Source organism: Sciurus carolinensis, chromosome 14, assembly GCF_902686445.1.
Source record: "Sciurus carolinensis chromosome 14, mSciCar1.2, whole genome shotgun sequence".
Lineage (NCBI taxonomy): Eukaryota > Metazoa > Chordata > Mammalia > Rodentia > Sciuridae > Sciurus > Sciurus carolinensis.
In genome coordinates this window covers 11,341,871-11,368,765 of record NC_062226.1, presented here as the reverse complement: position 1 = coordinate 11,368,765, position 26,895 = coordinate 11,341,871, and the positions used below count along the sequence as shown (strand labels likewise).

Below are 26,895 nucleotides of genomic sequence, written 5' to 3'. Positions count from 1 at the left end.
TTTCTCTTCTTTGCCTCTTTACCTCTGACATTCACTTACAGCAAAAAGTGGATGACTGTGAGCGCTGCCGGGAACTTTTCAACAAAGAAGGACGTGTGAAGGGCATCAGCTCAACCAAGGAGGTGTTAGATGAAGACACAGATGAAGAGAAGGAGACACTCAAGAACCAGCTGAGAGAGATGGAGCTGGAACTGGCACAAACCAAGCTCCAGTTGGTGGAAGCTGAATGCAAGATCCAGGTAATGTCAGTGGCACTCAGACACACACCGTGGGCCAGATTCCCTGATGGGGATTAAAAGCCACAGAAGTGACATTTATGGCTTAGGTTCTTTTTTATCCCTTTCACACTTTTGATCATAATCCTCCTGGAAGAATCCCAGTACTCGCTATTCCCGTGCTGTCTGAGGAAGGAACCCAGTCAGGTCCAGAGCTGCAGCAGGTGTGCTCCCCCTGCACGTGTTCAGTCGACATCTGCCTGTTCTTGGTCTGGGATTGCAGAGCTAAGCCCAGGCTTATGGAACTGCCCAGGACAATCAGAAAGGTATCAGCCGTCAGGATGGACAGGGCGTGCAGCTGCAGAAAAGGAACACTGAGCATCGAGGCAGGAGATTGGGAGTGGCTTTTTCCACAGCCAGAGGAAGAAGAGGCCTGCCCAGTGAGGAGACAGTCCTAGGAAAGACCTTCCATGTAGGAGGGGATGGAGGCGGGTGCTATGACTGAGAGAGAAGATGTGGGCCCAGGGTATGAAGCATCTCAAATGAACTTTAAAAGTTTTAGTTGGAAATTAGTGATGTAATCATAGCTAGAGCATTAGCTGTCTGCTTGGTGAACAGGATGGGGAGACATTAAATTAGCAGACCACTGGTTTTAATAAATACACCAGGCAAGAGATGAAGGCTTAGCCAGGCACAGTGGCACATTCCTGAAATCCCAGCGTCTCAGGTGGCCGAGGTAGAAGGATTGCAAGTTTGAGACCAACCTTAGCAACTTAGCAAGACCCTATCTCAGATAAATAAATAAATAAGGCTGGGTTGTAGCTCGGTGTTAAAGAACCCCTGGTACGAAATCCCAAGATAGATAAGGTCTTAACTGGGAAGGCTCCCCAGTCTATAGGCATTACAGACCTTCCTCTGCCAGTTTTGAGGCAGGGGAAATTTCCAGATGGAACTTCCATCTGGCTCAGCTCTAGGGAGGGGGTGTCATCAACACCAAAGCTGAAATCCTCATGGACATCTTTCCTCCTACAGGACTTGGAGCACCACTTAGGCCTCGCTCTCAATGAGGTACAGGCAGCCAAGAAGACCTGGTTTAACCGAACACTGAGCTCCATAAAGACAGCAACCGGTGTTCAAGGGAAAGAGACTTGCTGAGAGTCCTGGCTGCCTCCAGACACCTTCAGAAAACATGCCACCTTTTGTTGCCTTCTTTGGCCAGATGTGTGATTCTGTGACATGTCCCAGGACCAGAATGTACCTAAGTTAGATCTGTTCACGCATGTTGGTAGGTCACTGGACCGGGGCTCCTGAGCAGGCAGCTCTGGGTAAGGCTCTCCGAACTGCTGATACCAACAGGCCTGCCAGCTCAGCTGCTGCTCAGACACACCAGAAATCACTCCTCAGCGTGACCTCCCAGACCCTCCCGTGTAAGCACCTCACCCAGCCTAAAGGCTGAGTTTACATTATCAGAGTTTGGGGATCCTTCCATGTGTTGATTTTTTTCTAAACCTTTAATTTTTTTTTAAAAAATATATTATATATATTGGGAGGGGGATCAAAAATTAAAATAATTCTTATCTGCCTGTGCCTGCAGATGGTCCCCAGGTAGACATGAGAAGCACTTTCTTTTTAATATTAGGAGGGTTTCCTAGTCGTACATAGTTGAAGCCGCCTAGTTTTGTTCAACTATATGAGACACAGGTTTTTGGTTTAGCATTGTTCACGTTTCTGATAAATTCTATGCAATTCTCATATTTACTGTCTTTAGCATTAGCTGCCAAAATGATTTCATCACAAGGCTGGGTGGGTGACGTGACTCGCAAAAGCTGGATTAATCATAATGTGGACAAATCTTATTTTGCTTAATGTGTCATGTGTACATATATATATATAAATATCTTCCCCAATATACCCAGTTGACAGTGTTTAAATCCCAGACTAGGACTGCTGATGCGCTCAACTGACTGACATGGTTACTCGGCACTTACTTTCACTTGAGGTTTGTTGGGCCCTGCTCTCCTCACTTCAAGGTTCCTAGTTAGTGTGTTTGCACAACAGGTTATACAAGTGAGAAAGACTGCGTTGTATGTATGTAAATGTGAGGCCACCTTCCTGGCCTAATCCCTTCCTGACTCGGCTTCTGAGCCCTCCTGGAGTGAGGCTGGGCACAGACTTCACTGTCCAGATGGGCTGCAGGTTCTCACTTCGAAGCTATGATGGAGGTTTTAGCACCTTTTTTATTAAAAAACAAAAGACAAAAAACTTAATTTATATAGTGATATGCTGACAGGCTGTCTGCAAATGAATGGTCCTCTGCATTCAGTGTGGAGGTGGCTGGTGACAGGAGGCACTGGTTTGTACATAGAGACCCTGGGTGGTTCTGTATCTCTCTTCCTGTTGGCTGTACTAACACTTGCCGAGGTCCTTCCTCTGAGAAGGGAGATAACAAGTGGCAACCCCTCCCCCGTGACCACCCCCTCCGCTGCTTTCTGTGTCTTTCTTATTTTAGTTATCAAAACCTCTGTAAGCCCATCTAATCCTAGGTGCGTGGACATTGTGCTAGGGTAGTTTGTGTGTCAACTTTGAGCTGAAATATAAACCAGTAAAATTGTATTACTATTTCTTTTGTTGGCTTTATTTTAACAGCATATTCATTAAATATTTTGGTACAAATGGCTTTTCTTTGTAAAAACCAGTTTTCTCATTACATGTTCCTCTTCCCTTCCTTGTCCCCCTTCCCAGCCCCACACAGCACAAGAGTCAAGAGAGGACAAGACTGCGCTGTCCTGTGAGCCTCAGGCAGTACCCTTCGGTCCACCCACAGACGTGTACCTGAGGGAGGCCAGGCTGCGTGCTTGACCTGTGCACTGTCTGGAGTCTCTTCTGTTCTCCTGCCTATAGGTTACAAGTTACATTAATGATTCAGTGTACACAGGCAGAGAGGAAGCCCCCCTACAGTCGTTGCGGGTGTGACCTCCCTGAAGAGTGCAGCGCTTTGGTGACAGGGATAGAAACCTGAGTGTCCTTGAGGTCAGGGAGGGTGTTACAGGAGAGGGAAGGAAGGGTAGAGTTAGGTGTGGAAAGACGATAAACGCATCTCTCACCGTGCAGTGAGGGGAGATGGAATGCCGGGGCCAAGGTGCAGGTGTGTAGGGCAACAGCCAAGGAGCAGAAAGGTACCCAGGGCCCACGTGTGCTCTGCAGGTCTCGGAGAAAGTGGTGGCAGGACTTTCTCTTTACGATGGTCCTTCCACATACCTGCCCCATAGGCCCCCCAGGCCTTCTGCTATCCCTCTTTGCCCTTCATTCTCCTCCTCTGCAACAGGATGAAGGTGCTTCCCTCCCCGTTTGACCTACTCTCCAATATATATCCCCCTACACACAGCCTTTGCATGGAAACAGGCCAAAATGCAGAGACCATGGCTTCATGCCTGCAGGAAGAAAGGGACATGGTAAGGGAGCCCCAGCCCATGCAGGTGTCCTTGCAGAGGCCAGCTGGGATCCTTGCAACACTCATGGGCCGGAGGGCATATTTCTGGGTTCCATATTGCTGGCCAGCCTGCTCGCTCCATGGTTTTCTAGTCCCAAATGCCCCATGTTCAGGAGTGTAGGGGCTCAGTAGAAATACTGGTCCCTGCAGCTCTGCCCCTGGCCCAGAGAAAGGATTCCATAACTCAGATGAGGGTCCTCCTTTCAGGGTGGGCTCCTGGTTGAGATTGGAGAGAGGTTAGTAATTGCAATGCCAAATGGTAAGTACCTTCCAGAGGTACAGAACCCTATGAGACCACTGAAGGGGTATTTGCAGGACAGACAAGATGATAGTAACACAGCTTTTTGCACTTGTGACTAAGTGATTTGCTAGATAAAGAGGCAAGAGGATGACTTGTGGGGGGGAGGAACAGCGAGGGAACTGGGTAATTTGGGACCACATCGGGAAGTTGAAAGGTAATGGGGAACCCTGGAGAGTTTTAAGCCAACTTTCACAGGGAAGTTCCTTGTCAATGCTTTAGGAAGAAAATTTGGAAGAGAAGTTAGTTTGAGCAGGGGTGACAGAATAGGGAACAGAGTGAGAATGGAGTCAGGGACACTTGGTGAGAGGACAGTGCACACCAGGAAGATAGATTTAGCTTTAAGTGTATATAGATTTTTGAGATTGCTTGGTTGGAGATGTCTGGAATCTGTCACCCAGAAGTCTCTGGCTGATGGTGATGAGGGCTAGCTTGTGTGACAGTGCTGATCAGCATCACAGGCCTCTGCCCACTGACAGCACACACCCCACCTGATGCCCAGAAACATCCCCAGGTGTTGCCAGATGTTGGGGAGGCAGTTGCTCTGTACTGAATCATTAATGTAACTTGTAACCTATAGGCAGGAGAACAGAAGAGACTCCAGACAGTGCACAGGTCAAGCACGGGCTAGACGGGCCTGGGAATGGAAATTCAAGGGAAGGAAGGAAAGGCGTGGGCACCTTCTTGGGTGAGGGCAGCTCATTATAGGGTCATTAGATCTGGCAACTGGGAGGCTGCCAGCGAGTGGCTGGTGCAGTGGAGGGAGGAGGCAGTCAGGTAGACATGGATGTTATGAAGCCTGGCTGTAAAGGGAACTGGGCAAGGGCAGCAAGGGGCCAAAGAGAACTAACTGTGGCAGGAGGGAGGGCAGTTCTGGGAACTCCTGCTCTGATCTTGCCACTGGGCACAGTTCAGACTGCTCCAAGAGGTGGTGAGAATGAGGCCAAGCAGATCCAGGGCACTGCCGTAACTCTGGGGAAAGGAGGCAGCTCCAAAGGAAGGCAAATGCTCCCCTCGGCAGCACGTAGACCGAAGTTGCAACGATACAGAGAATATTAGCATGACCCCTGCACAAGAATGATGTAAATTTGCAAAGCATTCCATATTTTTTTAAAAAGCAAGAAGTGTCAGCCCCCAGGTCTCCACATCTGTTCTACTTTCAAACCCTAGTGGCCGGTGGTGAGCAGTGAGAGAAGGAAAGGGGAATCCATAAGGGCTGAAGATAGGCCTACAGCATTCCCAGTACTGAACTGACCCAACAATTGTGAAAGCAAGAGCCTGTGCAAGGCGGGTGTGGTAGGTGATGTGGGCCCTAGTGGCTTGGGAGAGTCATTTCATTGCTTAGAGATTTGTGTGTGAAACTGAGGTTGGGATTTAAATCCCACTCTTGGATTCATGGGGTAAGGGCCGGGTGGTAGGAGAGGAGGCTGGGAACCATAACACAGTAATGACTAAGGTGCTTGCTCCAAGAACAACAGGCCTGAACGCTAAGCTCCTCACCCTTTCTCCCATTTTAAAGGTGAAGAAACTGGGGCTCACAGGGCCCTAGCCAAGCACACAGGCTGGAGTGTTAGCCTGTACTTCTAACTCCAGCAGGACTCCGGTTTAAGATGACCACATGGACATAGCTCTGCACCCCAAACACATTCATGACCTTGGATGCATCTTGCTCAGCCTTTCTGAGTTCTTTTCCCTTCTATGCAGCAGGCTCCGCCCATCTCGGGTTGCTGAGCTGCTATGGCGCTCCGCTCTTGACTCATCACGCACTCCTTTCCTGCAATCGTCAACACCCTGTGAATTAAGTGACTGGGTGTTATTCCCAAATTTGAAAGTGATGGTCTGCTGTGGGAGTCTGGTCCTCCCTTCCATGTACCACTGCCACCTCTTCTAGGGATCAAGACCAAGAAAAACAAGGCAGCTCCCCTCCTCTCCCCAGGGCCCCCTCAACAACCAGTTTCCTGTGGCAGTCACAGACATGAAAACTTGGCTTTCCCCTCAGGCCCAGAAAGGCATACCTGGGAGTGAGGATGGAAGGAGCAGTAGGGGACAGGTCTGGCCAGCTCTTCTTTTGGTCAACGCTAATGTGGATGTAAAGCCAAACTGATGGTGTGCAGGGGAAATGCAGGGTGAGCACCCGTGCCACTGTCCACTCAGCTCCCCACTTACCTCTGCAGGCAGTCGCAGGAGCTTCACCCTGGTCTTGGGCTCTGCTTCCTAGGGCCGCTCATTTGCAGGAACCTCACAGCGGGCACTGGCAGGGGCACTGGCAGGAGCAATAGCGAGAGCTCCAGGTTTGGAGTCCCATTGCTGCTGCATTTTAGAAACTCCATGCCCTTGGGCAAGTCCCTTTATCTCTGAGCCTTGGGTTCCTGATCTTGTCTGAGTCTTCCAACCCCTGGGATGGTCCTGAGGACATGATGTGAGGGGTGTGAAAAGTTCCGGGCGAACTCTGACTCGCACTCATGAGCCAGACTGCCAGCTTGACGTTTCAGGGGAGTAAACTTTTTCACACACTCAGAGAAGCAGAATTTTAAGGATCACAGGCAAGAACATGAAATAGGCCCTGGTCCCACTGGCTGTCAGAAAGCTCCTTATCCTGTGTGTGAGACGTACTGAGCTAGTCCTGCAGGCCAGGCGAGAGGGGCCAGCACTTGAACCTTTCAAGCCAGAGTCTCGTCTCTGTTCCACCAGGGCGGGTCCTGCACAGAACAGTTCAGCCCGCTGCCATTAACACAGAAGCATTTATTTTTATTCATCCAAATTGGGAAAATGCAACATGTCAGGGCATTACAGACAAACTGCAGCAGCCAGACAAGAGTATCAGTCTACAGCAGAGTCCAACATACTCAGCGCAAAGTAGCCACAGTGTGGGTGCTGCCTGTGGGAGTCGGGGCAGCAGGGTCCCTTTGGGTGAAGGCCAGGCATCTCTGGGCGAGGCACTGGTGAGTCCACACATGCAGGCTGCTGCTTCAACCACGCTGACGGTGTCAAGTTCAGTCCTACATGTGACCATTGCCCCAGAGGGGCAGACAGTCCATAGTGGATGTGGTTTCCAATGATTTTTAACACACAACATAAAATTATTGCCAATGACTTTGCACTGCAAATTATACTATTTACACTTGTGTATCCAGGAAAACACAATAAATAGATATGGATATTTTAAATAGATTTCTAAAAACTAACTTCATCACCAGACCAGAGAAAGCTACAGCCAGGAGTCAGATGCCAAGTGTGTAACCATGTGGTAGGGAAAGGTCTTCTACCCATGACCACACCTGGCTGTCTCTGAAACTCCTGAACCCCTGCCCTGGGGCTGAGGAAGGACTGAAGCGGAGTAGGACCATCCTACTACTCCTAAAGAGGGGGCCCCATCCATCTTGAAGAGCCCAGAGCTTCAGGTCACACTTGCTGCAGCTCCCCACTCCTTCCCAGACAGCTCTGCCCCCAGAATACTATCCAACACACGACAGGAAGACCACCACCATAATCACTGGGCTGTGGGCCTGATGGCTTGAGGCCAACCCCCAGCCAAACCTTTGCTGCCAAGAGAATCCCTGCGCACAGGCCCCACGGCCTCACCGTTCTGGCAGTGCACTTGCCCTAGTAAGGACTAACTCCGGGACCAGTCTTCCAAAGGAGTGTGGGCCCTAACCAGCTACTCAGATCAAAAGTTCAGCACAACAGGCCAAACAGATGAGTCCAGGATGCGAGGCCTGAGTTCAAAGATGCTCTGGGGAAAACAAAGTAAATCCTGATAGGGGCCAAAGTACACGTCTGCCCAAGGAAGTGCCAGTGGCAGGTGGTTCCCACCTGAACGGGGCAGTCACTTTGCCCTCCTGAGCCCTAAAGTGATGCTGTTGGAAGACCAGCCAGAACCCACCCTCACCCTGGGCGACAGTGAGCAGGCCACAGAGACCCATAGCCGTGCCCTAACATAGTCTCTCTGTAGAGATAAGCCTTCGTCTTCACAAAAGGAAGTAACTAGAGCTCAGCCCTGCTCTCACAGCCATGGCAGATACTGCGGCTGAAGAGCTGCCATGTTAAATGACCCAAGAGAAAAGCATTATTCAGCACCCTGAAGATACAGGGTACACAGGGCCAGTCAACAGGAAATGTGATGGAGGAAAAGGGATGCACTCTACAGCATCATGTCTGGCTTCGTATCTGGTGACAGCAGAGGGCTTTGGAACCAGGGCTTACCTGGCTAACTTCCATACGGCACCTCACACATGGCCCCACCTTGGGTGGCCAGAGCTGCAACTGGGGGAAGCAATGAGTTGCTGTAGGGTCCAAAGAGATATGGATAGTATGTCAAGGAGACCAGTGTGACTGAATCACTTATCTTGCCACTGACCTGCCCCCAAAAACCTCTTAAGCCAATCAACTCATTTCCCAAGTCAGAAGGCAGAGGAATAGCATTAGACCTGGAAGGGTGGAGAGGGTGAGCCGCCCAGAAGAGGGAAAGACCTGCAAACAACTCAGCTTCCTAAGTTACAGGTGGAGAACAACCTTCTTAAAGACAGTGTTCCTAGCTATCTAAAACCCCTGTCCCTGCTCTTGATTCATTTCCTTGAACAACAATGAGATAGACTGAGGGCTAGCACAGGGTCACTCAGGCGTGGCCCTAGCTCTCTAAGTGACTTGCAATGCTGACTGATGAGAGCCTTCCTGTGAGGCTAGACACAGTACAGGACTGGCTGCCAAGAGAAAGGCCACACATGGTGTCATGGCCGGGGACAAACTGTAATCTTCAAAGCCAGGGCCAGTCTCCATCTACACCAACCTCAAGCTTGTCATTTTCCCTTCTGTTAATCCAGAAACTTCTCTAGAAAAATGCAAGGAGTGCTCCTAAGAGATGTGTAGTTATACAGCTAGGTCAGGGTTTGAAGCCATCCCACATCCCCACGAGAAGACCACGGTAAAATACTAGAGAGGGAGCTAAACAAGACCACAGCCAACAGGCTCAAGGCACCATTTCTCTAGGACTCCTTCCAAGTCCTTCACAGATTACTAAACAGTCTACTGACAGCAAGGAGCACCCAGTGCCTTAGGCTGTCACCATTCATCTCCAAAGGTCTATGACTATACCTCCCTTTTAACCAGCCTAGAAACCCCAAGGAAAAACACTCCCCAGAGCAGGAAGAATGTTTACCTGGAGCAGTCCTCCTGGGCCAAGGGCCATGTCTGATTCCCAGTAGTCCCCCACCCCACGTAATGTGAGGCCTGGCCCTGAGCAGGTGGTGATGCACCTGAGCAGTATTGACTTCCACCTGCCTTAGTCATCTGCAGGCTTCGGGAGGGTAGAGACCAGCACCCATGCACTTTGCTAAAGGCCAGCCCTGTGTGCCAACCCAAGCCTGGCACACACAAAAGGGAAACAAGTCTGCTCCACACAGCTTTGCTTGCCCTGTGACTTGATTCCGAAGTAAGGAAGCATTGTCTCTATCATTTTTCCATCACACACCAAGGCTCCATGCCAAAGATAGATTTGAGATAGAATGTTTTGAAACTTTTATTTTGTCCTTCTCAATGATCTTCAGGATCACAGGCCAAAAAAAAAAAAGCAAAAAGTCTGAAGGTAGAAGAGCTTGTCAAGCTCTGTCATTTCAAAAACACGGATGGACAAGGCACTCAACTGACCCACTAAAGCCAGTGGCTAGAAAAACCATCCAAATCTCTGGGCCTCACTTTCCAAGCCAAGGACCAAGCGTTACCCATCCCTTGGTGAAAAGGTCCAGACTAAACTTAAGAGGTATAATTTGTGCAGACATGATCTCCCAGGACCATAGTGATATTTCTGAATGCATCTGTGACTTTACCCTGGCTGCTCACTGACCAGAGAAAAATGCCCACACTCTGGCTTGGCACCTCAGACTTCCCCAGCTGGATTTACGCACTTATGTGACGACACTCAAGATCCCCCCAGAACACAACCTCACCCACCATCTGAGCTGTTCCTCTAGAGCTCCTTTCTCCCTAGAGCATTCCCCAGTCTCCTTAGCCCTTCACTCCTGAGGGCTATCACTGTGGACCTTCCTGAGCCACAACTCCTCTCCTTTCAGAGTCCCACCTGTCACTAAAAATCAAAGTTCCTTCTGGGAGTGGCTGCACTTTCCTCTTTCTCAGTGCTCACACAAGAGAGAGGCCTGAGAAGCTGCTGTACAAAGATACCAGGGCCCAGGCAGCAGATGGGAAGGTAGTTTCCCACCACGATTAGGTCAAAAGGTATGTCATCTCTAGTCTAAGGCAAGAGATGGAAGATATGGCCTGTTCTGGTCTTATTGAACACAACATCCACCCTGTCTGAGGCACTTTTTGTGCTGCAATGGCAGAGGGGAGCAGCAATGACAGACTGCAGTGTGAAAGGCCTGTAATACTAATGAGAGCGTCTGGTGCTGCACGGGAGTTCACTGGCACCAGAGCTACAGTGCTTCCACACATTGTAGCACACATGAATGAGACTGTGTGGCCCACGAGGGTAAACAAACAATGCAACTTAGAGAGAGCTGGCCCTGGATGGCAGGGATGTGTCTGAGTACACCTGTAGCCCTCTCAAAGTTCTGAACTAAGGCTTCAAAACCAGAGCTGCCTGAGTGCGAAGAGCGAGCCCACAGAATAGGAAAAGGCTCTGCCACCTGCTCCTCAGCGTTTTAACATCCAGAATATATAAAGAACTCAAAAAGCTTAACACTGGAAAAACAAATCACCTAATCAATAAGTGGGCAAAAGAACAGACATTTCTCAAAAGAAGAAATATAAATGGTCAGCATAAACATGAAAAACTTGAATTATCTCCAGCAAATCAAAGTGACACTGACATTTCATTCCACTGTAGTCAGAATAGCAATTATCAAAAATATAAACAACCCATGTTGATGAGCAAGTGGGGGGAAGGGACGCTCACACATTGTTGGGACTGTATTAGTGCAGCCGCTCTGAAAAGCAGTACGGAGAGTCCTCGAAAGACTAGGAATGGGTTAGAACCCTGTGACCCAGCTATCCCAACTCCTCAGTATGTACCCAAAAGATTTAAAGTCAGCATACTACGGGGACACAGCCACATTGGTGTTTAGCAACATAATGACATTAGCCAAGCTATGGAACCAGGCCAGGTGCCCTTCAGCAGATGAATGGATAAAGAAAACACACACAATAGAGTATTAGGCATAGAGCAGGAGGACACACATTTACTGGTAAATAGATTATCTGGAGAATATCATGCTAAGTGAAATAAGCCAGTCCCCAAATGTCAAAGCTCAAGTATTTTCTCTGATATGCAGAAGCTAATCCAAAATAAAGGGGTGGGGGGAGGGAAATAAAGGGAAAATGTTACCAAAATACAGAAAAGATCAGTAGAGTTGATGAGAAAAGGCAGGTATGCACTGAGGGAAAGGAAGGAGGAACAGAAAAAGGGAACAGTGGAATGAATCTGATCAAACCTTCCTGTACATGAACATAGCACACAAACCCTGACATAAGTATACCCACAAGACACTTAAAAAAAAAAAAAAAAATTCAGGTATAAACACCTGTAATCCCAGTGATTCAGAAGGCTGAGGCAGAAGGGACAGTCAAGTTCAAGGGCAGCCTCAGCAATTTAGCGAGGCCCTGAGCAACCTCGTGAGAACCTATCTCAAAATAAAAAAGGTTGGGGATATGGCTCAGTGATTAAGCATCCCTGGGTTAAATTCCTGGTACTCAGAAAAATAAATCAATTACAGAAAGATCAGTAGTGTAGAGGGAGGGGAGCAAGGGAAGCCAAGAGAGTGCCAGGGACTGAATTAGAGCAGATTATATTCCGTGCTTTTGTGATTATATCAAAATGTATACTAAAATTATATGTAACTAATTTTTTAAAAAAATCAACGGAGCTGCCTCTTGAGTTCTAGTACCCAGCAGAAGAGGTACTAGATGTAAAGTTCAGTGATAGGGCATGTAGTCCTGGGTTCCTCCCCAAGTCCCCAAGTGCTGGAAAAAAAAAAAAAAAAAAAAAAAAAAAAAGGCAGGGAAGCAGATGGGGAGAAACCCAGGCCGATTCTTCTAGCTTGTCCATGACAAATCAGAGGTAGCAAGACTGAGACACACAAAGCAGGCTCAAAGCAATCAGTAATCTCAGTCTCTACTTTCTCTCTCCTTAAGAACTCTCTAAAGAAGATCTGTACCTCCCACTGGTTAAATACCATGTCCCACAGATGTTGAATCTAGCAAGTGCTAGTCCTTGCCCACGTGGGGGCGGTGGGAGGGGAGACTAAAACATTGTTTTTTTAAAAGCAAAAGGCCTTGGTGTAAAGGAACAGCCAGTACGTATTGCTGTACTGACTGACGAACCCAGCCAAGCAAAACTCAGGCAAAGGGTAAAGAGGCCCACTGCCAAAGGAGACGCTTCCAGCCACAGCCCCATCTCCTAGCCCAGTGAAGGCAGTCCCTGCTACATCCCAGTGCCTCTGCACTCTTAACAAATTCCTCCCTACCCCATCTTGGTCAGAGGCACGATCACCCACTGAACAGAGACCTGGAGAAGGGCTCTAGCAGGCCTGTCGCGTGTCCCTGCTCATTCAGCAGAAGAGCCTGGCTCCCTCTCTGCTGCAGCCATCAGCCCCTCACCTGTTGTCAGCAACAGCCGCCTCCTCATCTGCCCTGACTCATCCTTAGCTATCCATATCAACCCTCCAGAATCATCTCACCTGTTGGCTGATAAGAATCACTGAAGTGCACAGTGCTCAGGGCCTTCACAAAGTGGCCCCAAACTACACATCTCAACTGCTACCTCATCCTCTCAACCATCTGAGGTCCCACAACAAAGCGCTTTGTGCTGCCCAGTGGGCCATGCTTTTCTGTGCGTGCAGCTCCCCTGGTGAGGTCCTCTTTCCACTCCTTCACCAGGCAGACACCCACCCAGCTCCATGCCATCCTGATGACAGGACTAGGCCACCTGGATCAGAGCTCTGTGACTCAGCTCTATGCCCTTTCTGTCAGGTCAGTCACATCACAGGCCTGGCACCTCTCCTGTCAGGATAGCATCCCTAGGAGGGGGGCAGGGATACTGACTAGATCCCTCCACCGCAGACAGTTCCAATTCTGTTCAAACCCCAAGCATGCTCCTCCCGCTTTCTGCACCCTCATCCTCCCTCAGTGGGCTCCCCTTCTCACTTCTCTAAGCTGAAAACCTGTTTTCCCCCAACTGTTCCTTCACCCCAGAGCCTGGCACAAAGTAGGTGACCATTTTCTCAATAAATCCATGTACTAGATGCTACCTCAGCAATGTCAACAACACATCAGAGTTAGGTCCAAAATGTGATGACTCTCTTCTACACTATCCAAACAACTTGCAGGGTTTTTGGGTTTGTTTGTTTGTCTGTCTGTCTTCGTACTGGGAACTAAACCCAGGGGTGCTCCATCACACCATGTGGTACATCCTCAGTTCTTTCTGAGACATGGAATAAGTTTTTGAGGTTGGTCTCAAATTTGTGATCCTCCTGCCTCAGACTATCAAGCTGCTGGGATGGCAGGCCTGTGCTACCATGCATGGCCCAAACAACTGACTTTGTGACCACAATGACGACATGGAGCTCGCTTCTCACCCAGCCTGCTCTCTAAGGAATTCTATCTACCCTCATGGGAGGTGTGCTTTGGGTCAAATGGCTCAGTTGCTTTACCCGACTTTACTCTTTTGGAACCACATACAACAAGTAAACATGATCCCTGAAAATTGTGAGTACCCACGTTTGCCCCAGGACTCCCCTTCACTAGCCTCAACATCCTCATTCCCTGATCTCACTTCAAGGTGCCATCAGCTTTCCTGAATTCCTCAGATGACAACTTCCATAAGTTGTCTGACCTCCTGAATGATGCCCTCCGGATTTCCCCCTTAAAGGCACAAGGGATTTTAGAAAGTGGAGTAACTTCTGAGACTAGCCACGTAAAGGAAGGATCCAAGAAAAGCCGTGCATCAGAGTACTCTGGAAAGCATGTCACTGGGAGGGTGACCACTTGGCTAGGGCACATGTTAAAGGTGGTCAACAACCACAGTGTGGAAGAGGCTGACCATGAAATCCCGCCTCTCACAGCACCTGCCCTCCCCTGCCTGCTCTTTCCAGCCCAGCGTCTCTCCAAGTGGCAGATACTGAACACTTACTTTGTTATAAGTTTGGTTATGGCATGAAATGCTGATCTGTGGAAACAGATTCATTTGTGCAGCTGGCAAAAACCAGGCTACCTGGCCCAGGGCTGACCTTAAAAAGAATGAGCACAGAAAGTCTGAGTTTTATGGGGGCAGAGGAAAAGTCAGGAACAGGTGAGTCAATTTTTGCTTAAGTCCTGCAGGATGCAGGCACAAAGTGTAGAAAAAAGGTGAGGCAAATGCATCAAAGTAAGACAATGGTGCCAAACAGCCTTGGAAAAACAGGACAATCACTGCCTAAGTGAGGGATGCACAGCACTGATGCTGAGCGTGTGGCATCAGAGTTCGCAGGTTCTGCCACCGAGAGCTGTGTGATTCAAGGCAAGTCACTTTATTTAAGCCCCATTTCCAGATTGGTAAAGAGAGAAAACTTCCAGATCCCACAGTTAGGGAGTTCAATGCTAATCCCTCAGAACAGTATGAAAAATGTTATTTCTTCTGAGTGGTTAAAAACTCACAAATTAGGAGCCACAAAGAAGCAGGGTGGTTGAGAGAGCCCTCAGTGCACCTGTCTATATATAGAGCAGGAACTACAACCCTAGCTTCACTGCTTCTCCAGAAACACAATGAAGAGTGGAAAGGGGCTTTGCAGAGTACTGTGTCCTAACCATGCCAGGTGTCTGGACTCCTGCCTGCCTCACACATCGGTGCTCTAGAACTCAGTTCAAAAGATTCCCTCTTCCTTCTCCCCTGCAGGATGACATTGGGCTGCTCAGAAAATTTACCGATTATCAAAGACAATAATGACTCGGACTGGGTGAGGAATACTTTTCCCTAAAAAGGATTCAGTATCCATCCCCACACACCTACCCCAAGTAGAGACCCAGTTGGCATCAACTAGCAAAGGAGCTGGGAAGTGGTTTGCAGTAGCAAGAGAATCAGACACACACACCAGAGTGACCCGTGTGTAGCAACTTAGAGACCCCAGAGCTCTCCATGCCAGGTTCACCAAGCACAGGCCCAACAAGGAGGGAAGCTCAAGGCTGTCAGTGCATCCTGAAGTCCACTCTAAGGGAAGCTCCTGCCAGTGAGAACAGGTCCTGCAAACTGCCACTGCCCCCATTCTCCTCGTGCCTCTCCAGGGATGTCTCCCTATACATGCACCCACCTTCCTGCCTCTCTTCCCTTTACCCATGCAGCCAAAACTTCACCAGCCTCCCCTCAGAGCCAGGTTCCAGTCTTTGAAGACATCCCCATAACCTTTCTCAGCCAGGAAGCAAGTACCCACAATCATGAGCTAAGGAAGACATGGACCTCAGACTCTCATTATGTGCAAACAGAAAAACAAGATTTAAATACAAAGGCTTCCTCTGCTGATACAGCCACACTGTGCTCTTTCGGTCCATCTTTCCAGTTTGTTATTGTTCTAAAAATGATCCCTGTTTAAGGTCACAGAAGGCCCAGGTTCCAGTACAGCCTTCATCCCCAACCTGGATAGTCTGTGGCATACTGTGGTAGAAAGAGACTTTGGCACTGAACAAAGTTGAGTTTCACTTCTGGCTTTAGCACTTGCAGCATCAGATTTTTCATCTGTAAAATAGAAATAATACCAACTCCAAGAAGGTTGTTGGAGAATTAAGAAGAATGTTCAGGTACCTGGCATACCCAAGCTGCCAACTCTGGCAACTTGCCTTCCTCTCTCCCACTCCTGATTCTTTAATCTGCTGACCATGGCCCAAAATAACCTAAAGGGAAGGCTGCCATTAACTGAATTACTTTGGGCCTTTAGCTGACACTAGAATACAGAGTCCCTTTGTCCAAACCATACAAAGGGATCAAGGTAGGAGAACCCAAAACAAAACAAAGAGAGACTGGGCCTCTTGGCAGTGCTGAGATAATGTCCTAATAGTGGCTACACTAATCCCATTCCTTCCTGTGGGCTACCCAGCACCATACATCTCCAGGTAGGGCATGCAAGTCAGAAATGTTTATGTGGCCTGGGCCAATGGTGGAAATCTTTACCCAACCCAGCATCAGAGGCAGGCTTGGTCATTTGCACGTGCAGCAAAGTTCTGTTTAGAAGACCACAACATTCCTTAGGAGGAGTAAGATATTAGGATGTTAATAACTAATTAGGAGGAGAAAAAAAAAAGAGAGACGTTATCCCTCAATGTTGGCTCAATGAGGCAAAGATTCTACCAAGAGCCTCAGCGCAGGGGGAATGCAGTGACTTCTGCCAGTTCCACTACCTTCTGGGTTTAAGAAAAACCTGTTGACTACAATGTATATCTATCTGACTTTAAAAGTTATATTCAGCCCTGTCCACAGAGTTTTTACAAACTTAGAGCATCTCACAGCTCAATCTGTATTCCCCAGTTAACTCAATTTCTACCAAGAGCCAAGGTGCACCTGCCACCTTTCCTCAGAGGCTCCTGAATTCTTTGCAGACATGTGTAAACCAGGAATGGAGGGTAAGCTGTATACCTTAAATTCAGTCCAACAGTGGCAATATCACCATCTAACCATTTCTCCTCTTGCCAAACAGCAATGTCCTAACTGTGTACAATAGGTAGATAAACGGAGAGGTGGAAAGATGAGAAGGCTGATAAATGTTTTTTCCTAAGATTAATAGAAGGGAGGCTCACATGGTGATAAGTCTGTGTATTCCCCCTCAAAGTGTCAAAGCAAACTCAAGTTGAGCAGCAGGGATCTCTTCAGAGAAGCATCTGAATGCGCAGCTTTCTCAGCATGCCACCCAGGGCCCTCCTTTCCTGTTTGTGGCTTGTATTGACTTGTTCTCTGCCCAAACACCAGGAGCCCTGAAGGTCAGATTCTGGTGGTAGCTGTAATCAAACACTGTGGGGTTTTTAATTATGAATGCACTGGTAGGAAACTTAAGAATCAGCAGTATACAGTCTAAGCTCCTCCTTATGAAATTCTAAGACCCAACCAAGGTCTAAATCCCAAACCAAGTATTTACAAACCCTTGTAAATTGGCTGCTGATTTAACTACTGCAGCAGAAATGTGAGCAATATTTCAGGTGGCCTAGGGTGATCCTGCCATACCAGCAATCAGCAGGGCTTTGGTTTGTGTTTCTTATGTAACTCCTGAAGCTAGGAGTCCCCTCTCTAAGCCTGGGAGCAGCCCAAACCTGTCAGCACAAAGGAACAAGCACAGTTTCACCCTAAGCAGGTCGTGCACTGATTCTCAGTCACCAGTCAGCAAGCCTCGCCTCCCTCACATACCTTCCACTTTGACCAAACACAGAAGATTCAGCATTTATGGAGTACTGCCTGTGCACTTGGTACAGTTTAAAGCACTTTATGTGTATTAACTCATCTGACTGCCAAGCCCCAAGGGAATATGCTGGAGTGAGAGAAATACTTTAGCCCAGATTTCCACATGGTTTCTATTCCTTATTTCTAGCTCTGCTGTAAAGCTTACATAACCTAATTTGCATTATGGTACTATTTTTAAAGACCTCCAAAGAGCACTACTTCAAATATCAATGAAAGCTATTAACTCCTAACTGAAACCATAATGTGGAAAAGGTTATCTAGTCTTACAACTATCTGAATTCTTGACTTAAAACAGTATTTGTGGAAGATGCTGTTAGGAAAAGAAGAGACTTGTTCTTATATAAGCAGCTCTGTGCTCTGTAAATAAACACTAACGAGAAACACACTGATATGAAATTCAACTCAGAAGCAGTGTCTTGACTCTCAGCTGTTATTCATTTGCCACCCATCTTCCTTCCAGGCCTCCTGGTAACACTGAGCAACCCATGGTCACTGTATAGCATTGCACTGTTAATAGACAATAAGTGAGAACACCATGACACCTTTCTTGTTCTGGTTGACTTCAGAGATGCTCCCACCTCCCATAGGGGGCACCGGCATAATAAGAATGGGAATTACAGGAAGACCATTCACAGAACAAGCTGTTTTCAGCTTTAACTGCTCTTAATGCATCAGGTCTTTAAGGCTCTGGATTGCTAGAAATCTAACTGCCTCAAGGGGGAAAAAAAAAAATCTTAGCTTTTTCATAACTCACTACTGAATATTTTCCTCTACTGCAGTTATTAATGAAAAATAAAAAACAGAAATTATAATGAATGATTAATTATAAAACTCTCTCAAATGTCATCAAAAAATGTGGTCCAGTGCTAAAACATATTTTTCTTTGCTATATTATAAAAACTGCTTAAAATGGACTTAGTATTTATTACTCATTTTGTTCAGTTCATGTACTTGGACAGAGAGGTCCACGAAGAAAACCAGTGCCAGGGAAATACACTGAGTGAATGAATTTCCAAGTTATGCCAATTTCAGTGACGTCAGATGGCCTACATTGTTCTGAAGTTTATAAGCCATTAACTAAATTAATATTCTTTTGCCACAGCTAACACACTATTTATCTCCCAAAACAGGATATTTATAATAGGGTCAATTCTACCAACAAGGAGATTCTAAGACTTAAAATGCTTCCACTGGTTGAAGCCTAGTTCTCTGACATCCAGAAAAGCACCGCGGCACATGGTAGGCACGGGGCTGCTTGAATAGGACTGGGCTGCACTGCGAACTCATCAGCTCTACCTCATACAACCTTTTATAGATGTCAAAGCCACGTGATATGTACACACGGGTTCTGTACAGGGCGGGAAGGGGGAGTTGTTCTAGCAACTTTATAGTTAAGTAATAAACCAATTGCTACTTAGAAACAAATATGAAACGTGAAATTCATACTATACACACACACACACACACACAGTCTGAGCACAGAACATCTAACACATAATGAAATACATTTATGGAAACACTAAAGTAAATCCTTATTAAAATGTTTAGCCTAACTCTCACATATTTAAAATGAACCCCAAGATAGTTGAATGGGGTGGGAAATAAATATTCTAACTACCTAACCTGGAAGAGAGAGATGATTGCCTTCAGTCTATTTGGTCTCCACAGACTGGTTATTCACCTTTCTGAGTCTTGCTAAAGTTGGTTCTGCAAATAACTAGCTTAACTCAGTCAACTATTCCCATAGTTACCTTAATGGTTTGGTTTTTTTTCATTTTCTATTGCTTTTTTTTTTTTTTTTTTTATGGCTTCTTGCTGTTGTATTTGGGCATACAACACAGATCAGAGATTTTGATTTCTCAGAGAAGTTTTTCTCCTTGAGAAATTGGCACTTTGATCTGCAGCTCATGTAATAGCTACATATAGAGATCCTACCAGCATGGTCACCAATCTTGCTGCTTCTGAAATCCAGCACTTTGGCCAAAAGTGGCCTGTCATTAAACTCCTCTTAGGTGAACTGCTCCTACCTACCACTTAATTCTTATATTTAAACAAATACATGTGTAATTTACATACAGGGCATATCCTAGTTTCTACACACATACACACACTTAATTCAGTGAGCCTGAAATGTCTCTTGAATAAAAAGCATTTACAAGGGTATTAAAACAAATACTGAAGCTAACTATTTTACATTTAGATCATAAATTTTTTAAAGGTAATGTGATGACATAAGTCCTAAGAGATCAAATAATCATATATGATTGTCATATATGCAGGTGTGTTAATTATTTTTCTCTTTAATCAGAAAATAAAAGTGCTTACCTTTGTATACTGAGATCACAGCTTACAGTCACTATATCTCAGCCTATTTTATACAAGTGATATGGCTACGAAGGTCCGAGGAGAACGAGAATAAAGTGAGATAAACGTGCTGAAAACTGCTTAAAAGTATTAACCTGAAATACACAGAGGGTCCAACACCAATTTTAAAAATACATTAACGAGGTATTCCCAGCTCTTCAATTAACAATGGTGACTGACTTGTGATTCTCAAACATTCACCCACATTTTTTAAAAAAGAGAAAAAGAATTGGCTAATGCCAGCAAAACTGATTAGTGGTTTTGTTCCCCAGGTTAACAATTTGAGAGAGATTACAAATATCAGGAACCACATCAACCCAATTCCTTGCTTTGCCGTACTGTTCACTCCACCTCGTCAGCATGAGGTATGTTGAAAATCTATTGGACCATTACCTGGCATGAGAGGCAGGCGCTCCCATAGCCACATCCCTAGCGAGGCGCCAGCCCCCACCAAAAGATATGGCTTCAAGGAAGGAGAACCCTTAGTTTGGAAAAATAATAGTGCCAGCTGACTCAGTCAGGAATGTAACTATTCAATTTATGTGCTAAAAAAAGTTTAAAAAGTATCAGAAGATTAGCACAGCTCACACGCAAATTCTTAAATTCTACATTGGTCTGTAAACTCCCTGACAAGAGCTACACTAAAGGGGTTAAGTACAGATATTGCTAGGTTTCCAAAGGAAAAGTTTTTAAACAGACACCGTGGCTTTGGACAAAGTATTGCTCTTCTTTAAAATGCTCAGTCATTGCTTTCAAAAAGAAGGTGTCAAAGTGGTGTATCTGAAAGCTGGAAAGCCTCAGGGTATCACATTGCTCTTAAGACCAAGACAGAGAAATTGCCATTTCAAGCCAGACAACCTGATGGTTCTAGAAGTCAGAGAAGAAATCTTGAGGGCCCAAGTGAATAATAAATGGTGCGACGCTCAGAGGCTGGCAATAGGGGCTGTCAATGAAAAAACCACCTACAGTGGAGAAAAGAGCAGAGAAGCAAAACTTTATGTTAATTTCACACAATTTGGTGAAGCCAAGAGCTTCATTTATATTTCTCTGCTCTTTCAGCTGTAAGTGGAATTTTCATTACAAAATGGAGGGGTGGGAAGGGTAAAAGGTAGGGGGGACACTTAATTCATTACAGAATTTTAACAGTTGAACTTGCATGGTTATCACTTCTAACAAAGGACTGACAGCTCAATTATTTTAAGTAAAGCAGAGAAATGTAAAAGTTTGCAGCAACTGGGCAGGTTTACAACATGGTTAGTAACTTCCAACAAACAACAAAATTAAAAAAAAAAAAAAAAAAAAAGACTTGGTAGAAACCATTTGAAATGACTGCCATCATGTTGGAAAACAGCACAGCTCCCTTTTCTCCATCAGAGAGGGGTTAAGTTCTGAAGCAGAGTCAGCTACTTCAAAAGAATTTTCTAAAGAGAAATCTCCAGGGAGATTCCAACTTGGAATCTAAATTTGACAATCAATTTCAAATAATACAACTGCAGCTGCCAATTAATAATATTCCAAAGAAAGAGAACGACTGTAAATATTTAATTAATAAAAACTGGACACTATCAGCCATGCTTTTTCTTCTCAGTGATGGCTCTGTTTCATCCATAGGTCAGCAAAACAAATCAATGAAACATGAAAACTCCCAGCTGAAATGGGCCCTTCTTGTTTATGTCTAGCCGCTAATGCACAAGATGAGAATGACAAATTACAGCTATTTCCAGCAAGTGATGAGGTTTTATTAAAGTATCACCCACCACTAATAAAGACAAAAGGTCAAGAAGAAACAAATTATTATATGATATACATCTGAGAATTGACACTAACATCTGTGTTACATTGCCCACTTCACCTTCATTTAGTGGTCCCAAAGAAATCTGACACATTCAATTTGTCATATTTTGTGAAGCCCACTTTCACTGATGGGCACTGTTCATTTCTGAAAAGCACAATTTAATAGGTAAAAGGAAGCTAATTCATAGACATTTTTAAGACACAGTGACAGATACTGACAGGGGACCACACTGTTGCCTTCATGGGGGTGAGTACCTTAATGAAACCATTACCTTCTAGTAACATCATCGGCTTTCCAAACAAGGTGAGAATGCAAGTGGAGGCCTCCGGTCTGCACCCTTTACAGAACAGCACAATGTTACCGATCAATTTCCACCAGCGTAACCAGGTGTCTTAAAAATAAATGCTGACCCATGGCTGAAACCTGTCACTTTTCACAGCAGCACTCAACAAGAACTGGGACAATCGAAGAGCAAGTTTTTATGGGGACCCTGTTGCTGCTTTAGATTCTGATGTAATTGAAGAGGAAAGGAAACCCTTCAATGAATCCCAGAAAAATCACTAATCTTTTATCTGCATGAAAAAAGTCAGGGAATGAACACAGTATCTTACAGAGTGAAGAAGGCCACAAGAACAAAAGAGGGTGATTGATTGATTAATTTATTTTTTGAAACTTGGAAATTCGTAAACTAGAATAATCACATTCCTCCTTCCCCATCTCTGGGTAGTGCCATCATTTTAATAAGCAATGCTGGGATAACAGAATGTAACCTTTATCATTGGGACACCCTTGTACAACCAGAGTACAGGGTTTACAAAGTAAGTAGACTGGTTGGAACTAACAATCACTTTTGCCTTGTTTTAGCAGTTTGCTTACAAATGAATGGGTTTCTAGGGATAAGTTATTATTAGTTTGCAATTCCTTATAATTTGATACCAAAGCATATCAAAAATAATAAGCTAAAACAATATTCAAACCCATATTTTATTGGCTTTAATTACACACTTCAATATTTACAAAGTTAAAGTTCAAATGAAAAGTCTCTATTGTTTTTAAAAAAAATAACTACAGCCCAAATTAAAGTGCCCTGGGGCAAGTACATATCACTCAGTTAAGAATCAGTGACTGCATCAGGAACCAGGCAGTACTCTGTGTTACAACAAAGCAGTTTATTTGTGATCAGTGTTTGAGACTCTATACATCCTTCACAAATTTAATTTTACATAATCTGATACTCTCTTAAAACTTAAACTTTGAACTGCTAGACTTTTATTTCCTTAGAACAGAAGGGCTGGTATAAATTATTTTCCAGAAATGAGGTACCGTTTCACAGAACTGGTTTCTCTTTTTTTTGTTTGTTTTCAAGTTTTAAAGAACTAAATTTGTATTTGTTAAAATCAAAAAGTAGGAAAGATGTTCTTTACAAATAATTTTGATCAAGTATGTGTTCAAAGAAAGCAGAATAAAAAGGCTTCTCTAACATTCTGTATTGTACTGTATTGGTGTTCAATAGGAATGAGCTTCTGTCATTTGCTAAAAGAATGAGTAGTGGGGAACAGGATATGTTGGGAATTTCATAACGGGTAACAGAACCATTCTCTTGGGCAAACCTACAGAGAAAAGAAACGGAGAGGACTCCAAATAAGTTTAATACTCCAATAAAAATTTCAAAAAAAAAATCTTACAGTAATTATCATTAACCTTTTCCAGATTAGTCATTCAACATGTACCATTTTGGAAGAGGCCCACAAATCTCTTACACATCTCCAATTTTGAAATAACTCTTATATTTCAATAAATAATATTTTCTACTCAAAAGTAAGATGGCTACATCATAAGAATTATATTCAGAAATGACATTTGAGTAAGCTGCCATGAATTGTACACATCAATATTCTAAAGTGACTCTTAAAAATCCATATTGGTTCTCATTTTGGCACATCACATATTAAAGGAGAAAAACAGGGATTGTCAAGATGCAAATCATAGCTTTCTGGGAAGGCCTCAGTTACCTGAAAGCTCCAACAGGAGCCACAACCAGGTGTTTCTCTTCTCAATGGCTACTGCCAATATTGGCATGGCAAATCTGGAAAGATTAATTACTTTCTTAATTTTGTAATTAATACGTTCTTGTGGCCTCACAAACTTCTGCATACTCAAGTAGGATTTGAAATCTGTTCCTATTCCTATTCTAATATTTAACCTATGGAGAAATCACAAAGCAGCAACAGCAGGTATTCAAGAGCACCAGATGATCAGAGGGAAATTACCCCACATGCAACAGCTTTACAAAGGCCAAAAGACATATTTACCTTACAGCCAAAATAAAGCATCATTTTAGTAGGTTTGCATCACAGTAACATTTAAAAACCAAATCTTTTATGTGAAAAATGGGGGCATCAAATTTTACCAGCTTTGGAAGTCAGTTATATGGCACATGGAATACAGGAGCCTTCTGAACTGAGGCTCAGAGGCCACAGGGTGAAAGTATGTTAAAGGAGGAAAGGGAGAAAGGACCGAGAGAGAAAAATTAAAGAGACTGAGGGGAAAATATCAATGGTAACTTAGAGGACAGATACAAAATATTTTACAAAGGGAAAAAGTAAGCTCTCACAAACAAACCTTTATTAAAGAATCTGAAACTTACTGTATGACTGAAAGACACAAACCTAAAAACCTGCCCTTGGAGGCACATGCTCTGGCGCTCACATAAGAAATAGAAGAACAAGTGAGTCAAATGTGCTACATCTGGATCAACTGAACAGACCCCATTTCAGGAATGGGGTGGCCCAGGAGATCCAGAAGCTAGCTGAAAGGCAAAAGCCAATGGCCAAGCCAAAAGGAGGTAGAAAGTATGAATTCAGAAGGGAATCTGGGTGAAAAACATATGCTTGAATTAGTCCCCAATTCCCAATCACCCCATTTTGCTCCAACTCAGAATATGGGGAGGCCTTGGCCACAATGAGTGTGCCAGAGGAGATATGAGGAAAAGGATGTAAGTCTAGGTTTTGTACTTCCTAAATTGCTCCAAATATTTTACCCTTGCTACTTCTCTATATCTTTCCAGAATACACATGTTCTATCTTAATGGGCAAGGAAGTCAAAGTATTCACTTTCTACTTATTTCTACAGTTAGGAAATCAGAAGAAGCTTCAGTTTAGTAGTGTCTTAAGGACCCACAATTTTTATCCAAATAAAAATGGCAAAGCTGATGTGTGGACAGAATTAGCACAATGTGAAGGTCTGAGGCTCAAGTAGAGAATTCATGACACAAATAGCAATATGGAGAGGGTCTTTTCCTTCTGGGTGCATGCACACCCAGCCTGGAGCTGTGTGGACACACATCCTTGTGCATGCGTGTGCACACATGCATGCACACACGCGCTCATTCTCTCTCTCTCTCATTCTATCTCATTCTCTCTCTCTCTCTCTCTCTCTCTCTCTCTTTCTCACAATGACAAACATCCTGCAAGTGGCTGATTATTTAATGTGTAATACCTGAGAGTTCAGAAAAAAGTCTAAAGCATATCACTGACTCCAAACCTACTGCCTCCATTGCCACATAAACCTCATTCAAAAGTTATCCAAAGGGCCACTGAGGTTCATTTGCATATTTGTTTTCTTTATTGAGGGGTTGGGGGTGGGACAGGCCTATGATTGTGTAGCATGAACTACTTCTGCAGAAGGAACTTAGGGAATACTACTGGTGAACCCCTATCATCTCTCTAGGTCTAATAACATCCATTTATTTTATCTCCAAAGTAAAATGTACAGAAAAGGATGATGGCTACAAATTTGAAGTAAGCATTTCTAATCTTGACTCAAATCACCCATAGTTCATACAGTTCCAAACCAGAAACTTAAATATAGCTAAATAACTGGCATGCAGCCAAGCTAAAAACTGGTATGGCCCTTCAGTAGCCTTTGAATGGAGTGTAAGTTGGCTGTAAGAAGAATTACTTAAAATATTTAATTTCAATATGGTCATAAACAAGCAATTAGAACAAGCAATCCTTCAATCAGGCAAAGCGGAGAGAAGAGCAATTCCAACCAAACCAAGAACCACAAGGTTGTGGCATTTTCAAAGGGAATTTAAGTTGGGTCACTAGAATGATTAAGTCTGAGATTCTTCAATTCATGTGCTGAAACCCTGGATACAACTGTGCTTTGGATTTCTGTGAAGACTAACTAAGAGAAGAAATGAGTAAGATGGTGTACATACCATAGGCAGGGGCAGCTGTGCTGTAACCATATGGTGTTCCATAGCCTGGTGCAAAGAAGAAGAAGGCAGATCAGTCCAGGACCAAGGGGAGCCAGAACTGGCCCCATTCACAAGCCACCTGGTTGGGCACCCTATGCCCTCAGAACTTCTTCCAGAAACTGTCCGTAAGAATGATTCCCAGAGTGGTCCAAGTCTAGCAGCTCTCTGTGCCTACCTGATACAAAAGTCATGGCCACTAGGCTCTCCTTGAACTACCGCAGTATCTACATCTAGAGTCTCTCATTGCATTTCCACACTCTACTGTAATTACTGACTTCTGTCTATAGTTCCCACTAGAGTGGCAAAGACCAAGTCTTACTCATCTTTTTATCATCTGAACCTAGCGGAATGTACAGCATTTGTTAAACAAAAGAATTCTTAGAACCAAAATAATTTTGCAAATTTGGAAAACAGAATTTTCCAAGTCTTGTTTTAGAAAACAGTGACAAAGAAGACTGGGGCCTCAGCTGACATTAAAGAAGGTACATGGGTCAGGTCATGGGCCCAATGGCAAATTCTAGGACTTGTTGATATCTGAATGCCTGGCCCCAGGCACAGGGTCTCCTGGTACTAACTGGTGAACTTGACATTAGCACCCAGTGCCTATGAAAAATGTTCATAATTATTAAGTTAAAAACTAGTACACAGAACAGATTTCCTCCACCCCCTGGTACTGGGAGAGGTGAATCCAGGGGCCTTTACTAATGAGCTATATCCCCTAACCTTTTTTTATTTACTTTGAGACAGCTTCTCAATAAGTTGTCCAGACTGGCCTGGAACTTGGGATACTTCTGCTTCAGCCTCCCATGTCCTTGAGATTACAAGTATGTGCCACTGTGCCTGGCCACAAATGCTTTTGAGTCAATAAGTCCTGACACCAATTTCTTATATGTCATCACTTAGGTAATGTCTGAGTTGCCATTTTCTCATCTTTCAAATGAAAAATCACCCAAGCTACTTTGTAGTATTGTTGTAGGGATTAGAAATATCATCTTAACAAAAGCTATAATCATTCAGGAAAAACAACTTAAAATATATAAATAGAAAGT

The 26,895-nt window shown here is 44.7% G+C and overlaps 2 protein-coding genes and 1 non-coding gene across 6 annotated transcripts in view; 2 read left to right on the top strand and 1 right to left on the bottom strand.

Moving 5' to 3' along the window:
- Rabgap1 (RAB GTPase activating protein 1) overlaps positions 1–2,892 on the top strand; it is a 151,048-nt gene extending 148,156 nt beyond the window's left edge. The window contains 2 exon segments of the mRNA XM_047525843.1: positions 42–239; positions 1,248–2,892. Of these exon segments, the coding sequence (XP_047381799.1) occupies positions 42–239; positions 1,248–1,370 (321 nt within the window). The 3' untranslated portion in view covers positions 1,371–2,892.
- A 259-nt stretch (positions 2,893–3,151) lies between these two features.
- Strbp (spermatid perinuclear RNA binding protein) overlaps positions 3,152–26,895 on the bottom strand; it is a 151,430-nt gene continuing 127,686 nt past the window's right edge. For 2 of the 4 annotated variants that reach the window (XM_047525845.1, XM_047525846.1), the window contains exons 17-18: positions 25,808–25,852; positions 22,225–23,195 (exon numbers count right to left, since the gene is read on the bottom strand). In XM_047525845.1, the coding sequence (XP_047381801.1) occupies positions 23,119–23,195; positions 25,808–25,852 (122 nt within the window). In that variant the 3' untranslated portion in view covers positions 22,225–23,118. Of the gene's footprint in view, positions 5,795–6,169; positions 7,003–19,751; positions 19,886–22,224; positions 23,196–25,807; positions 25,853–26,895 lie in introns of those variants that run through there. The other 2 variants (XR_007105055.1, XR_007105056.1) reach the window with 2 other exon arrangements.
- On the top strand, positions 5,009–5,113 carry LOC124965092 (U6 spliceosomal RNA). Its single transcript, XR_007105098.1, has one exon. It is a non-coding gene; the product is annotated as a U6 spliceosomal RNA (small nuclear RNA).